We start from the raw sequence: 14,563 nt of genomic DNA, 5'->3' as shown, positions 1-14,563 counted from the left end.
GAAAATTTTTCCAAAAAGCATTGTTTCAAAAAAAAAAAAAAAAAAAAAAAAGTAATAAATTGCAAGAATTGTAGTGGAGCTACAAGCTAACTCAAGCAAGCTAGTCTGTTGTGAAATTTTAGACTGTCATAATGTATGTCAAATTCTTTGGTTGCTCTCATATAGTAGCCAAAGAATAATGCTAACATAACTTGTTAGCAATGGGTTCTACAAAGACACATGTACTGTGTACTGTTTCAGTTGCTTTAAAATGCTAAAGTTAGCTAAAACAAGTAGCATATGTCTCATTAGCTGTTAGCTTCCACCACAGAAAATGTAACGGTTCCAAAAAAAAACTGAAGTAAAAAGACATTTTGCTACAAAAGGTAAGCAAATTATTGCTAACAATACCTTGACAGGTTTTTTTTTCAAAGAAATCTTGACCTTTCATTGAGATATTTAAATTCATAAAGCTAAATGCTATAAATATTCCCACTGCTTAAAAGTTAGAAATTTAGAGTTTAAACCCCGCCCTAAAATTTTTTAAAATGGTAAAAAAAATTGTAGTAAACAATATTCACAATCCACAAAATAAACAAGTAAATATAACTAATCAGTAGTAAAATATGTTTTATGATTAAAATTATAGTAACCAAAGAATCAGAATAAAGAAAACGTCTGTAAAGAAATGAATTTTTCATTGATTCAAACTGGACCAAAAAAAAAAAAAGCATCAACAATAACAAAGAGACGACGGGAAACTTACACGTGTTCAGTGAATCTAGGTAAATGATGGTTTCACTAAAACAACATTTATGACATGACCTAAATTGCCCCAGTGGATTAGCTGTGAATCTAATATGGGAAAAGGGATCTGTGAACTGTGCATGTAATCTCTGAGCATTCTTCATTAAACTGAGAGATTTGATCCAGGTCCAACTCCATTTTATCTCTGATTAAAGTCATGTTCAATAGCCATTAAAAAGGAAAACAACGATCGCCCTGATAAGTAAGAGTGTTTTAATGCTCACGTGTCACACAAAGAGAATCACAACTTGATTGCCGGAGTTTCCATATATACAGTTGTATTTTTACAAAAAAATAACAACAATAAACAAACGTCCTATAGACAGTGCATCAAAGTTGTAAACAAAAAGAGATATTCAAAATAAAAGTTTAAAGCGTAAGTAGCAACAGAGCCGTTCCAATGCTTCATTCGGAGTTAGACATAATTTGATCCATATATTATATAACTGAAATATTTATAGCCGTTATTTACAACTAAACAGTCAGATCATTCACGCAATGTATTATGTTGATTGACATTGACAAAGGACTGCATGGTGCTTGAATTACATTCACTTCACATAAAGCGAAACAAATGAAAATATGTTAAGCAGAAAAGTATAGTTAAACTTTAGAGTTGCATCCTAAAATGTACATTGTAATAATAAAAAAGATTTAGACTATTAATATCTCTCCTGATTGATATTTAACATTATATGATTTGCATGTAAAATTTAGAATTTTACAATTTATTAATTGAAATTGTACTACAAAATTATTATAATATTAAAACATTTTGAAAATATAAAAATTGTCAAGCTATTAGAAAGTAAATAAATAAATAAACAAGTGACGCATATAACTAAGTATATGCACAATAAATAACTTTTATATATACTCAACATTTATGTACTTAAAGTTTTTCATGTACCAAAATTCTAAAGTAAAAGATTTTGCTTAAAAATTTGATTTGTATTTTCAACTAAAATGATCAGTTATTTTGATCCATTAGTATTAATCAACAAATAAGACCTTTAAAAAAAATCCAATATTAAAAAAATGTAATAATAAAAACAAATGAACACAAAGTTTTGCTATGCATTTTTTTAAGACTACACTAATTAACAAATAACATTTTAAACATTGTGAATCCCAAATGTAAATGTGCAAAACAAAATCTTACTCTAAAACTTTTGTGACAATTCTACTGCTCTTTAATTCCCCTGCTGGTGTGGAGGGGAACTGCTTAGCTCGCCGATGCCTTGGGCCGGCTCTGTATAACGCCAAACCATGATATTGTACAAGTTTATATTACATCTAATCATGCTCACGATACCAAACAGGCTACCTTTAGCAAAGGTCTGAGAGGGTGGACGTACTAAAGCAGCCAACAACAAACAGAAAATCTCCTGCTAAAAAGCAAACAAACAAAAAAAAGTTCATTACAGCATCTTCTCCTCTTTCTCCCACGGAACTGGATCGTGCTCGTCCTCCACGTGCGTGTTCCGGCGCCCCGTCCAGAAGTGCTCCACGTCGGGGAACGTCGCCTCCTTCGTCTGTGAGACGGCGTTGCCCACCGCGTTCGCCGCGACCTCCGCCCCATTCCCCTCGGTCTGCGGGCACTTCACCTCGGGCGCGCGCTTGTCGCTCCTGCACGTCGCGACGAACCAGATCGCGACCAGTCCTTGGCGCACGTCGTCGTACATGGTCATCAGGACGACCGGGGACAGGGCGCTGCACGCGTAAAGGAGGACCTGCGCGAACATTATCAGCCCCGCCGGGGGTCTGTTGTAGCCCAGTCTGATCCACGTGAACGTCCCCCACTCGGGCAGCAGCATGAGCCCCACGGCGCCGCTCAGGCACAGCAGAACCAGCACCACCTTGCTCTGATGTCGCGGGCTCGGCGCGTGGTTCACGGCGGTGTACAGAGTTTTGGTGTAGTACGCGATCGTGAAGATGACCGGCGCCACGAACGCCAAGGTCGGGTAGATCTTGTAGAACAAACTCATGAAGTCAGACGCGCACACCGGCATCTCGGAGACGCAGACGAAGTCGTCGCCGCGCGGCAACAAGGCGGCGAAGAGCATCTGCGGGATGGGGAACATCATGGACACCGTCCAGATGAACGCCAGCGCTCCGTGGATCCACGTGGGACTGTAGATGGACTGCGACGCGGCGGCGCGCGGCAGCAGCGTGTGCTTGGCTTTGGTGGTGGCGACCAGGATGAAAGTTTTCGCGACCACGCACGAGTGCTGGAACCAGTCCGTGGTGCGGCACGCGAAGCTCCCCAAGGTCCAGGTCTGTCTGTAGTAGGTGACGGCGCGCACGGGCGCGCACAGCAGCAGGATGGCCAGGTCCGTGGAGGCCAGCGAGGCGAGGAGGGCTTTCACCTCAGAGCCCCTGCCGCCCCGGAAGTCGCGGATGAAGATCAGCAACACCAGCAGGTTGCACACCGCGCCGGACACGCAGATCCCGATCAGGAGGACGGGCATGGCGGTCCGGGTGTCCTCTCCCTGGAGGAGCTGGACTCCTCCGACGAAATCGAAAAAGGAGACATTAGTCGGTCGATCAATATCCATCTCCTCCTGCTTCGAGTTTCTCGATAAAGTTATCCACCCCCCAAAAAAGATTCAAATGAACGATTCTTTAATTTTATTTTTTTTAAGTTCAAAATTCTCTCCAAAAGCAAAGCGGAGGAGCTGCCGTAGTGCTGACACGCAGCAAGTGGGAGGGCAGGCTGGTAGGTACGGGCTATTTCAAGTCCTGCCATTTAGCATCGTCAAGCGCTCACGTCACTTTATCAGTGGGACTCCAGGCTGCAGCGCGCGTAAAGGCGAGCGCAGCGTACCGCGGTTTACACTCCAGCCTCAGAGGAATCGCTGCTCACACACAAACACACACACACACACACACCTCCTCACACCTTCCGCATTCATCACGTTGCAAACCGCAAAGTTCAAAAAATATCACTGGGATTTGACGGGACAAACCGAGAGGAAGTATTAAATGATTGTGAAACAGAATAAAAATACATCTTTTATTTTGTCCTTCCATTGTTTACAAATACACATGTGAAAAATGAAACAAATTGCCTTCAGAAATCAGCAGGCGAGTCATTTTGAGTGGAAATTAATCTCAAGTAATAGAATCCTATTTTTCACAGGGATGTTCTGAAGTTGTATAGGGCCTTGAGCAGAATTTGATTTGGGGTCCCTCTCCCGGTTTAGAACATCATCACAACTAACAGCCTTTCAATACAGATTTGAAATCATGTTATTTTATGGATCTAAATAAAAATAAGAAAAATCCATAGAGAGGTAAATGAAAAAAATGATGTGATTCTGCCTCTCACACTGATACCTAATGAAAAGCTACATCTTGCAGTATGTTGTGGTGGATGGATAAATCCAAAATATCGATAATATCGATACCAAATGTATATCAGTATCACATCAGTGTGGTAAGAAAGATACTTTACTTTCAGATTTCGTTTAGAATTTTTTTTTGTATTGAAGTTTCTCAACTCTACCTCAGAAAAAAAACCATTTTGATTTGCTTTCAAATTAGCTTTTTTTTAGCACTCAAAATGTTTTTATTTTTAAATTTTTTTATTATGTTAACATATTAAAGTATTTTACAGGCACCTGTGGACTTTGTACACATTCTGTCCTATGTTATAACAAAAATAATTCAAAGGAAAAACCACCAGAAAAAATACACATAAAAAGATCAAAAGTTTAATGATATATCATTAAACTTAAATAGCAAAAAAGTGTCAATATTGATAATGCTGGTATCGACGATACTGACCTAGTATTCATTTGGTATCAGATCGATACCAAAGCATAAACTATCACACACCTTTAGTTGTCCTGTTGTTAAATGTTTTTTGTAAAGTTTGCGACAGTACAGGGTCAGTGCTCTCATATTTGATTTGGAAATTTCCCCCAAGAAAACGTACTGTGGGCGAGTCAAGACAGCAGGCCGTGCTCTTCCCCAGGCCGTGCCTTTGTAATGTGAGCACAATGGGGCTTTGCTTTGACTTATTAAAAATGTATAAATGTCCCTGGGAAAAACGTATGTCTTGGAGACAGCATATGCTGCTCCAAAATCTTATTCTTTTCTGTATGAACGCTGCCACATATAGTTATGAACCAGTTCCACCGAGAATGCTGGTCTTGTAACGACACGTCTGTCTGATGGATCAGACATCACAGGTGTGAAGTTAGGCTAAACATGCCTAAAACTTAGTTTTTTGAAATAGTGTTCCTCACTTTGTCACATTTTATCAACAAACTTTAATGTATTTTATTGATGTTGTGATAGACCCTCAACAAACTGTGCATAATTAATTGCAAAGTGGAAGGAAGTTCCAAAAAACTAGCAGAGCAGATACCATCACATTCCAAGTAAACAGTATAAACTAATTGAAAACCTAGTGGCCATGTCATTATTTAACCATTATGTACACATGTTTGAAATATTAATATAACAGTGGCTCATTACTACAGACCCAGTCAAAGTCCAAACCTAAATCTAACTTGGATTTTGTGGCTGGTCTTCAAAAATTATTGTTCACAAATGGCTTTTATCTAATATGATTTAAGAAAAATGAAATGGGTAAAAATTTCAGGCTATGGGAAAAAAAAGCCAAACAGGAATTCATAATTATGAGTTTTATAATAATAATTAGGAGAATAAAAGTCGTAATTTCAAACATAAAAGTCAGGATTTTGACTCGCAAAGTCATAATTATGAGACTCAAGTCAATTTTAACTTTCAAAGTCAAGAATAAAAAGATAAAAAGACACTTTCTTTTTTTTTTAAAAAAAGTCTGCCCCGGCGTCTTGTAAAGATGAGTTTGAAAGTCAAAGTTATAACTTTCTCTAAAAATTTTTACTTTGTAACTCATAATTATGACTTTGAATCTCATCATTATGACTGTGAAAGTCAAAAAACATGACTATCTCGAAATGATGACTTCCATCCATCCATCCATCCATCCATCCATCCATCCATCCATCCATCCATCCATCCATCCATCCATCCATCCATCCATCCATCCATCCATCCATCCATCCATCCATCCATCCATCCATCCATCCATCCATCCATCCATCCATCCATCCATCCATCCATTTTCTTCACACCCTTGTCCCTCAGTGGGGTCGGGAGGGTTGCTGGTGCCTCTCCAGCTAACGTTCCGGGCGAGAGGCGGGGTCACCCTGGACATGTCGCCACTCTGTCGCAGGGCAACACAGAAACACACAGGACAAACAACCATGCACACACACACTCACACCTAGGGGCAATTTAGACAGACCAATTAACCTGACAGTCATGTTTTTGGACTGTGGGAGGAAACCGGAGTACCCGGAGAAAACACACGCATGCACAGGGAGAACATGCAAACTCCATGCAGAAAGACCGGGGCTGGGAATCGAACCCAGAACCTTCTTGCTGCAAGGCAACAGCTCTACCAACGCCACTGTGCAGCCCAAAATGATGACTTTATATTTCATAATTATGACTTTAAAATTTCAAAAAATTACTGTGAAAAGTTGGTAAAAAAAAAGTCAGGCAAGCAGCTAGAGACAAACCCTCAAAGACTCTACAGCAGTAGTAGAAATTGGTCAAAACTAGATCAAAAACTTTTGAACTTGATCACTTCAATGATCTCTAAATTCAGCCCAATTATCGGTCTGGCGGTGGGCCTGAGGTTCACGACACCAGTATGCAGCACAGCGAGGTGTTTACTGGGCTTGAGGTGCCTCCGGATGGTGAGGGTGGTCGTGGTCACGGGGGGTGAGGAGAGGGAAGAGGAGGGGATGAATGTGGAGAGGTGTGGGTGCCCACTCAAATGCTGTCACCTCCTCTAAGAGGGCTGGTTGCTAGGAGACCGGCACTACCATCGCAGCACGGGGCAAGAAAGATGTGTGAGGTGTCATGAAGTAGTGTGGGATATGGGTGGATGAAAGGATGAACGGATGGAAAGGCACTAAAGGGAAATCTGGAGATTTAGATCTGTTCAGTGCAGCTTCAGCACAGTGGCTGAACCCACTACATGTCTTAAAAACATCCATCAAACTGTTTTTTTTAAATCAAAAATAACTTCAGAAGCGAAGGAATGTATTAGAACAGCTTGAGTTTTTAGTCACCTTACATAAATGGATGCAGTAACACTTTTCAGTGTTACTGAAAAGTGATTATTTTGTTTTTGTCTAAAAACAAAATAATCAAAGAAAGGTTGTCATAAAAACATATTTTATATTGTGGATGTCAGAAAAATGACAGTTTGCATGAGAAAAAAAGCTTCATGTGCTCTATTAAACTGGGCACAGGTGTCCCTCAAGGACGTGTGCTCAGTCCTGGGTCTTTTATTTTTCTGATAAGTCCACTGCCAAATTCAGAATAAACCGGCTTTTCTAAAGAACGCTGATAGATACAGGAGTTATGGAGCGCAAGAACTTAAGAGCCAGGGGTCCATCAAGTTACAAACAAAAAGGCTATCTTGAAATCTCCTAACTACTCATAACCATTTAATATACAGCTCTGGTAAGAATTAAGAATAAACTTTTCATCAGCATGTATGTCATAAAAATCTAAGGGTTCCTGAGGTTTTAGCTGAACGTCAGATGATTTGTCATTCTTTGTGAAAATTCTTAAATCGACATGTCATACAGGCTGCATTTGCAGTCCCGTTTACATTTGAATGTCCGTTAAGAAGTTGCTGAAAAACTACAACTTTGTCTTTTGGTTTTTGTTTTTTTTGGGGAAAGAGGGTTTGCTATCATCAAGTCTCTGGTCAGATTGTGAATGGAGTGTTTTTTAAATTGGCTGGGTTTATGACTTCTTATTATATAATGTTTTTAATTCTCTAAAGGGGAAGAAATTGGGTTGTTTGGGATACTTAATATCAACCTGCTGCTTGATTAATTCCAGAACTAACATCTGTACGTCTGTAGTGACGTACCTTTCATGATTCTTGGGAATCCCCATCCTCATTTCTCATAGACCCGCATCTTCCCCAATTTTTGCTTGTGCAGAGCTTCAAATCACTGCAACATTCAATCCTCATTTTAACTCGGTCTGTTTATCATTCGTGTTTTAATGTGGCCTGAATGATTCCTGGAGGAATATCAATCTCTCTGAGGTTTGACATTACCAAGGTTTGATTCCTTTGACATAATTTTCGATGTTTCTGGAGCCATTGGTTTTTCCTCTCACCGATCTTCTGTCTTGGATAGACAGAAGATTCTTTTCTGAATTGCATGCGCACCTGCACCTCCTTCTTTGAATAGTAGAGCTTCTTCTTGGGAGATGACCAAAACCAACTGAGAGGAACAAATGTCCATGAGTGTCATTACCTCCTTTAGATCCCTGGATCCGCCACTCAAGCCTCGACTGGGTCGGTATTGTGTGGGAGTTGGATCCCTCGCATCCTCCTGAGGCTAGCACGAAGTCGCAGAGGGACAGAATAACAGTAAAAGGGAATGACAGCGAGAAGGGGGAGCGCATACACAAAAACGCCGGTGTGGGTAAGAGTAAGTAATGTTCCCTTTGGAGAAATTCCAGAAGAGACTCAAAAGAGAAAGTACTTTTTCATCCACAGGGACGTCTGTCCTAAAAAGCAGGCCTGGCTGTTGCAAATGCTTGTCCCACATCCCTGGGTGCAGAAAAGCTTTCACAGTGCTAAAGAAAAGCAGCACGTTTCATTCAGAGAGAGATCAAGGGTCGCCTCAGTAACTGTTATTGATGTCATTGCTCAGATGTGGAAAACCGATTAGTCAGTTGCTTGTGTTGTTATTGTTAGCCTGTTTTACATAAACACTGACTCCTTTCAAGCCACCAAGGGAGAGCCGCCATCAGACTGAACTGTCGGCTCCTCAGTAATATTCATACCAGGGCCATTTCTGGTTTTGTGGGCAACCTACACAAGATGCTGTTTGGGAGCTTAGGAAAATTTTTGGATCACATTTTTCTGTATCTCATTGGTTTAGGAAATGATTTTAGTATTTTACCAGCAACAAAAATGAGAACTTTCGTCAAAAACCCTATCTGTGTTTAATCCTTCATGATGACACTGGTGTTCTTATGAAACCATGACTTACATGTGAGCAGTTTGACAGTGACAGTTAATGTATTAAAACACAGTTAAGGTATTAAAGAAGTTCAATTAATTAAGTTTGTTTCGTAAAGTTAGAAAAATGCTGGGCATTGTTTGGTTTGTCTCACCGCATTACAACAAAAGTAAAACAACTAACTAACTACTAAAAGGAACATACTTTGTGTTGTACCTAACCTTTATTTTATTTAGGGAGACATAAATATGAAAATCTCCTAAAAATGTACAAAAAGCCTTCACTCGTATCTCCTCCATTTGCTGTGTGGCCAAATTTGTATCACTATTGAACTGCTAATGGAGGTAACAAATAATTATTTCAAGGGCCACCAATGGGCCCAATGGGCCCCGGGTTCCACAGTTTGGACACCCTTGCTCTGAGGACATATTCTTACTTGAATTCTGCATCTCTGCAAAGTTCTCCCAGAGCTTCCTGACTGTTCTTCATGGTGCCATATGTTCACTAATGTCTTCTAGCAAAAAAAACTCTTGAGAACTGTAGAATCTTCTCTGAGAAAAACACACACACACACACATTAACTTGTTTAGAAAAAAAGTGACTTCTGAAGGCAGTCGATTGCAATAGCTATTATTTTAGCGGTATCAGAGTAGAAAGGGTTGAGTACACACTCTACATTTTATGAATCTGTTTGAAATAAACAAATAAAACTGTAAAAACCATGTTTTGTTTGCATTCCATATACAATTAACCCCTAGCTTTTTTTGTTTTGTTTTGATCTATCACATAATATTCCACTAAAACACATTTCAGTTTGGGGTTGTAACATCACAAAATATGGGAAAAGTTCAAAAGGTTTTCAAGTCTTGAAACAATGGAACTACCAGTTTTAATTTCCCTTTATTAGCTTTGCAAGCGACTGCAGGAAACATAATTATCGTCATCATAGTTTTGTTAATTTGAAATCAGGCATCACGCGAAGACATAAATGAGTCTCTTTAGCAAAAGGGCAGACTCCCCTCCTGCAAAACAGCAAATAATTAATGGCGGGCTTTTTTATAATGTGTAAGTGGATAGGGAGGTGGGGAGTAGCGGGGTGGCGGATGTAGGCTTTAATCATAAATACATAAAAAGCTGAGACATACCCTAATGACTGCTCAGGAATATGACATTAGCAGGTGCTGTGTATGTTATGACATTCAGAATTTTTTACTTCCTGCTTTTAAAAGATTGCTTCTTGTGTTGAAGGTTAGCTTGGTGCTGCCACCTGCTGTGCTCCTGCTGGTTGTTGTCGTGGCCTGTCAAGTCCCAACGGCGATACCGGATCGGTAGTGTGTCTGATAGATTTCAGTGAGTTCGGGAAAATAAAAGACTGTAGCTTAATGTTTAACCACCTTAGTTCCTATTAACACCTTCCATCAGAAGCTGAACACTCAATTTGTGGGTTTTTCCAGGCCTTTTAACATGAACTGGGGCTGAGGGAAGCAAACTTGTGTCAGAGAACTTTAATAGGAGGCTGCCATCTTGTGACGGAAGAGGGTAAATGCATTCCTTGTATCAGAAATTGTAATTACATCAGCCGGTTATTTTAGGGGCACAGTATCTCTTAAAGTTAAAGAATATTAGCTTTTTTTAATTGTATGTTAGAAAAATATTTTTAAGAAATAGCCATCAGTTGGTAAGAACAGTTTTTGTTCAAACAATCAGAAAGCCATTATAGCCATTCACCGCTAGATGGAGACATTAATGCATTTTTTTAGTGAACTACGCAGTGAATTGCTTTAGTTTGGGGCCATTCTTTAGATAAAGCTGTGTTTTGGGGGATGATTACGTGCTTATCAGATTTGTTATTGACAAGGTACTATTTTTTGTTGTTTTTGCATTTTGTAGTTACACACACAAACCTCATATCAGGACTTTGTGTAGGAGATAAACAGAATGTAGTACAAAGTTGTGAGATTGGAGGGAAATTATGAATCATTTTAATGTTTTTTTCAAAGAAGTTAAAAATGTTTCTTTCAGAATTACTAATATGCACATCCAGAGACTGAAAGTGAGGCCCATTCTTCTTTGAATGGGGTAGTATGTGAACAAAAGTTTGTGGGTCTTGTTCCAAATTCTAGATTTAAATCTGGACTGGAACAGAAGCATTTAATACAGTTTTTTTTCCACAAATAATAAATTGTTCCTGAATTAAGTGACAAAAATATGTCAGTGGACCTAGTAGTTTTTGTAGACATATGTCGAAGAATTACTGACTTAGAACAAGCCGATTTATATACCTGAAAACTTGCTTTTAAGTTATTCTTGTCTTAATTTAAGTTACTGAGATATTTGCACTAGAAACTAGACAGAAATTCCTGGTAAGATCTTGTGTTTTTGCAGCGTGGAAAGCCATACTACATGTGTGTTTTCTCATTCCTCCCCTTGGAAGGACTATTTTATCAACAAATGCTATGTTGTGAGGATCCACTGCTCCATATGGGGCCCAAAACCCAGGCCCCATAAGAAGAAGTGCTGTTTTGTGTTAGGTTTTAAGTTTAGGATGGTTAGGTTCAGGGTTAGACTATAGAACCACATAAAGACAGTTAGAAAGTTGGCCTTCTATCACCTGAAGAAGATTTTCAGGATCTAGAGAAACTCATCCATGAGTTTATCTTTAGACGGATTGATTACTGCAACAGTATTTTTACAGATCTGCCTAAACAAAATCAGTCAGACAGCTGCAGTGATCCATAAACTTGATTAATTGATGTAAATGAATGAAAAAATGATTGGAAGTAAATCAAAGTCCTTGTGAAGATAGAAACACACACACACTCACACAGAGCTGAATTGCTTCAAGTTAAAGTTTAATACAAGCAATAAGAGACCAAATGTGTTTTTCTTATGGACCCGCAACATAAAAAAGACTCTCTTTGTCTAATCTAGATGACGTCTACGTTCTCGACTTGATGGCGCGCGAGGCCCCCCTAATCTTGTTCTCCATCGGCCCCCGGTGTGTGCATAATGAAAACGGGCTTATCGTGATGTTGGCCTCGGGGTGACGTCGACTTTCTCCGTCGCTGCAGAGGACAAGGTGAAAGCCGGTGAAACCACGTGACCCGGGGTGGGTAAGGTAGGAGGGGGGGGATCTCCCAGCAGCCATAGGTGCCATCAGTGGCCGGAGTGCGAACAATAACCGAGAGAGAATAAAAACGAAGAGTTCAATTGGAAAGCGATTAAAATGAATAGAAGCTCGGTCCAGATAAGGCACATCCCATTTCCTCATCTATTTAACATTCATTGAATTGAATAATCCTGCCTTATTATCGTAAATAGTCTGCATATTTACCCTGAATATGCTAATTTATGTTTGCTGCGAGCGCTCGGCGACTTAATAATTTTTTCATCAATATATGCATATCTCCGGCTTCCTACTATAGCTATCTCTAGAGAGGAAATGGAGAGAGAGAGAGAGAGAGAAACCTGGAGACACAGTCATATGGTACTCTTTGAGTCTGTAACTTTTCTATTCTCCCCCCCTTTTATTATTTTTATTTATTTATTTTTTTATGTTTTGCACTTTGCCCAGGGCCAACCCAGTTACATTTCAATCAAAAGATTCATTGTAAAGTCATTATCCCAAACTAGGCTCTGATAATTGGCTGTCGTTTTGCATAGTGGTGGCGGGCTGCCTCCGGGCCAAATGACTGTGGCCTTATCTTTCACTTTTAAGGAAAAATAATAGACAATTTATCATTAATCTTTTCCGGGAAATAATAACAAGTTAAATGTCATTCCCTGTGTCATGCCTTACAAATCAAATTGTGTCGCTCTGGGCCCGAGCCGATCGCTGGCTGACCTATCCTCTTCATTGTGAAGGTAACAGAGAGCACAGAGAAACTATTACCATAAGTCTTCTGCGCTGCATAAATATACATGTAATGCTGGATATAAGGATGTTTTCCCTTTGTGAGCCTGTTAGGGCTTTAGCTCCTAGTGACTGAGTAGTTCATTTTTCCCCTTAGAATTGCTTTTCTCCATGTTCTCCAGTTACAAAGTTTTCAATTAGGTTATTGTTCCTCAAAACTCTCCCTAATGCTAAGCAATGCATTTGAATTGCATTTTGGGCCTATAGAGAACGTTGATTGCTTTATTTGCATCAATATTCTATTTTTTCCCCATGAAAGTGTAATTGGTCTCCAGGTGATCATGTCTGTCTTTGATTCTCATAGTCATTTCTACAGTCTGGTGTGATACTTTAGGCTTTACTATATCAGATCAGTACTAAGTGGTGTATAATGGTGAAATAAATGATATCTAAACCCGTGTCTCTCAAACTTTGGCGCAACTGCCGCTGGTGATATTTGGGTTGCCTTGAGGCAAAATGTTTTGGCATTAATTATTTGAGAGATAAATATGACTAACAGAGAACTCGAGGCTAAAAACACACCAGTTTAGAAACAGTTGGTCAATATAATTGTTTAGAGTTAACCAACAAAAATTGTGCATTGTTCCAGTTGGTCATTGGACGTTTCTGGATATTGATGATTTTGACGATGGCACTCGACAAAATGTAACGTCTGCTACTGTTCTGTTTGGTGTTTTTTAAATTACTTTTTATTGTTATATTTTTTCAATATAAAGCACTTTGAACTGCCTTGTTGCTGAAATGCGCTATACAAATCAACTTGCCTTGATTTAACTGGTATGACCAGCAGCCAAAACCATCTGAATTGTAGAAATGCAATTTTTGTTTGCTTTGTCTTCTACTGCAGTCCTCTCATCAATGAGGCAACCATTTTGGATTTGGAGGTTGGGATTGGTGGAAAACGTCCGATTTTGCTCCTTGGGGTTCACAACTAGAAATCTCCGTTTGTAAAAAAACTGAAAACGTATCGAAACTTCAAACCTTCGGCTCTCTGTCAAGTGCCAGCGGGTAGGACTGAACAATTCCAGAATCTGGTGTGCTACTAATTAAAAATAGGAATATTTAAAGTCTGTACCTCAAATATTGTAAAATATGAACCAAAGAATAATAAAAGAATCTAAAAAGCAATTTGTATTTTTTATCTAAAATGTAGTTAAGATAAAAAAATAGATTCTCAAATCAGATTTAAGTACAATAAACACATTTTTTAAACCGAATGGTTTTCCAGTTACCTGCAGCTGGGTTGGGTTTATTGAGTTTCTTACTTTTGTCCAAGCAAAAGTTGTAATTCTTGTTTTTGATAAAAGGCTGTGAGGCTCAGTGAGTGAGTGACCCTGATTGTGCTGAGGTTCCTCATCAGCAAACACTGCCAGATAAACGGCAGAGTGGCCGCTCTCATTCCCATTCGTTTATTGGATTAGGCCGCGGAGGCAAGATGAGGCGAAACGACTCGCTCGGCATTCAAAGGCAACTGTGGCCCAATGAGAGCCTGTTTGAACAGGGATCAATTATCAATCAGTCTATAGAAGGGAAGGAGGGATTACCAAAGCCTTTCTAGTCGTATCGACAAATAAACCTCAGAAATCCTGTCAATGAATGCAAACAGACAGCCGCCTTTGGCTTTGACACTGGCCACTGCTGAAATTCAGATTAGAGTCCATCTTAGAGGCAGATTGAAGCTGTTTATGTCTGTTCAGGTCATTTCAGAGATAATCCCCTGACTGGACCCCGGTCAGGCCACCACGTCTTCACAGCCTCACGTGGAACTGAGGCTACATTTTCTCTGTGACTTTACATATTTTCT

At 39.5% G+C, this 14,563-nt stretch overlaps 1 protein-coding gene across 1 annotated transcript; it reads right to left on the bottom strand.

Annotated features, from left to right (window-relative positions):
• Positions 1-985: 985 nt before the first annotated feature.
• LOC103458181 (G-protein coupled receptor 151) lies at positions 986-4,035 on the bottom strand. Its single transcript, XM_008398816.3, has one exon. The coding sequence runs from the start codon at positions 3,342-3,344 to the stop codon at positions 2,208-2,210; it is 1,137 nt and encodes a 378-aa protein (XP_008397038.2). The 5' UTR covers positions 3,345-4,035; the 3' UTR covers positions 986-2,207.
• Positions 4,036-14,563: the final 10,528 nt, after the last annotated feature.

Source organism: Poecilia reticulata, chromosome 22 (assembly GCF_904066995.2).
Source record: "Poecilia reticulata chromosome 22, P_reticulata-male-v2, whole genome shotgun sequence".
NCBI classification, from domain to species: Eukaryota; Metazoa; Chordata; class Actinopteri; order Cyprinodontiformes; family Poeciliidae; genus Poecilia; species Poecilia reticulata.
The sequence above is the reverse complement of the archived record's forward strand: the minus strand, read 5'-3'. Positions and strand labels throughout refer to the sequence as shown.

Bases quoted from the DNA above. Each gene is read 5' to 3' on its own strand.
- LOC103458181 (XM_008398816.3), bottom strand. From the start codon at position 3,344: ATGGATATTGATCGACCGACTAATGTCTCCTTTTTCGATTTCGTCGGA.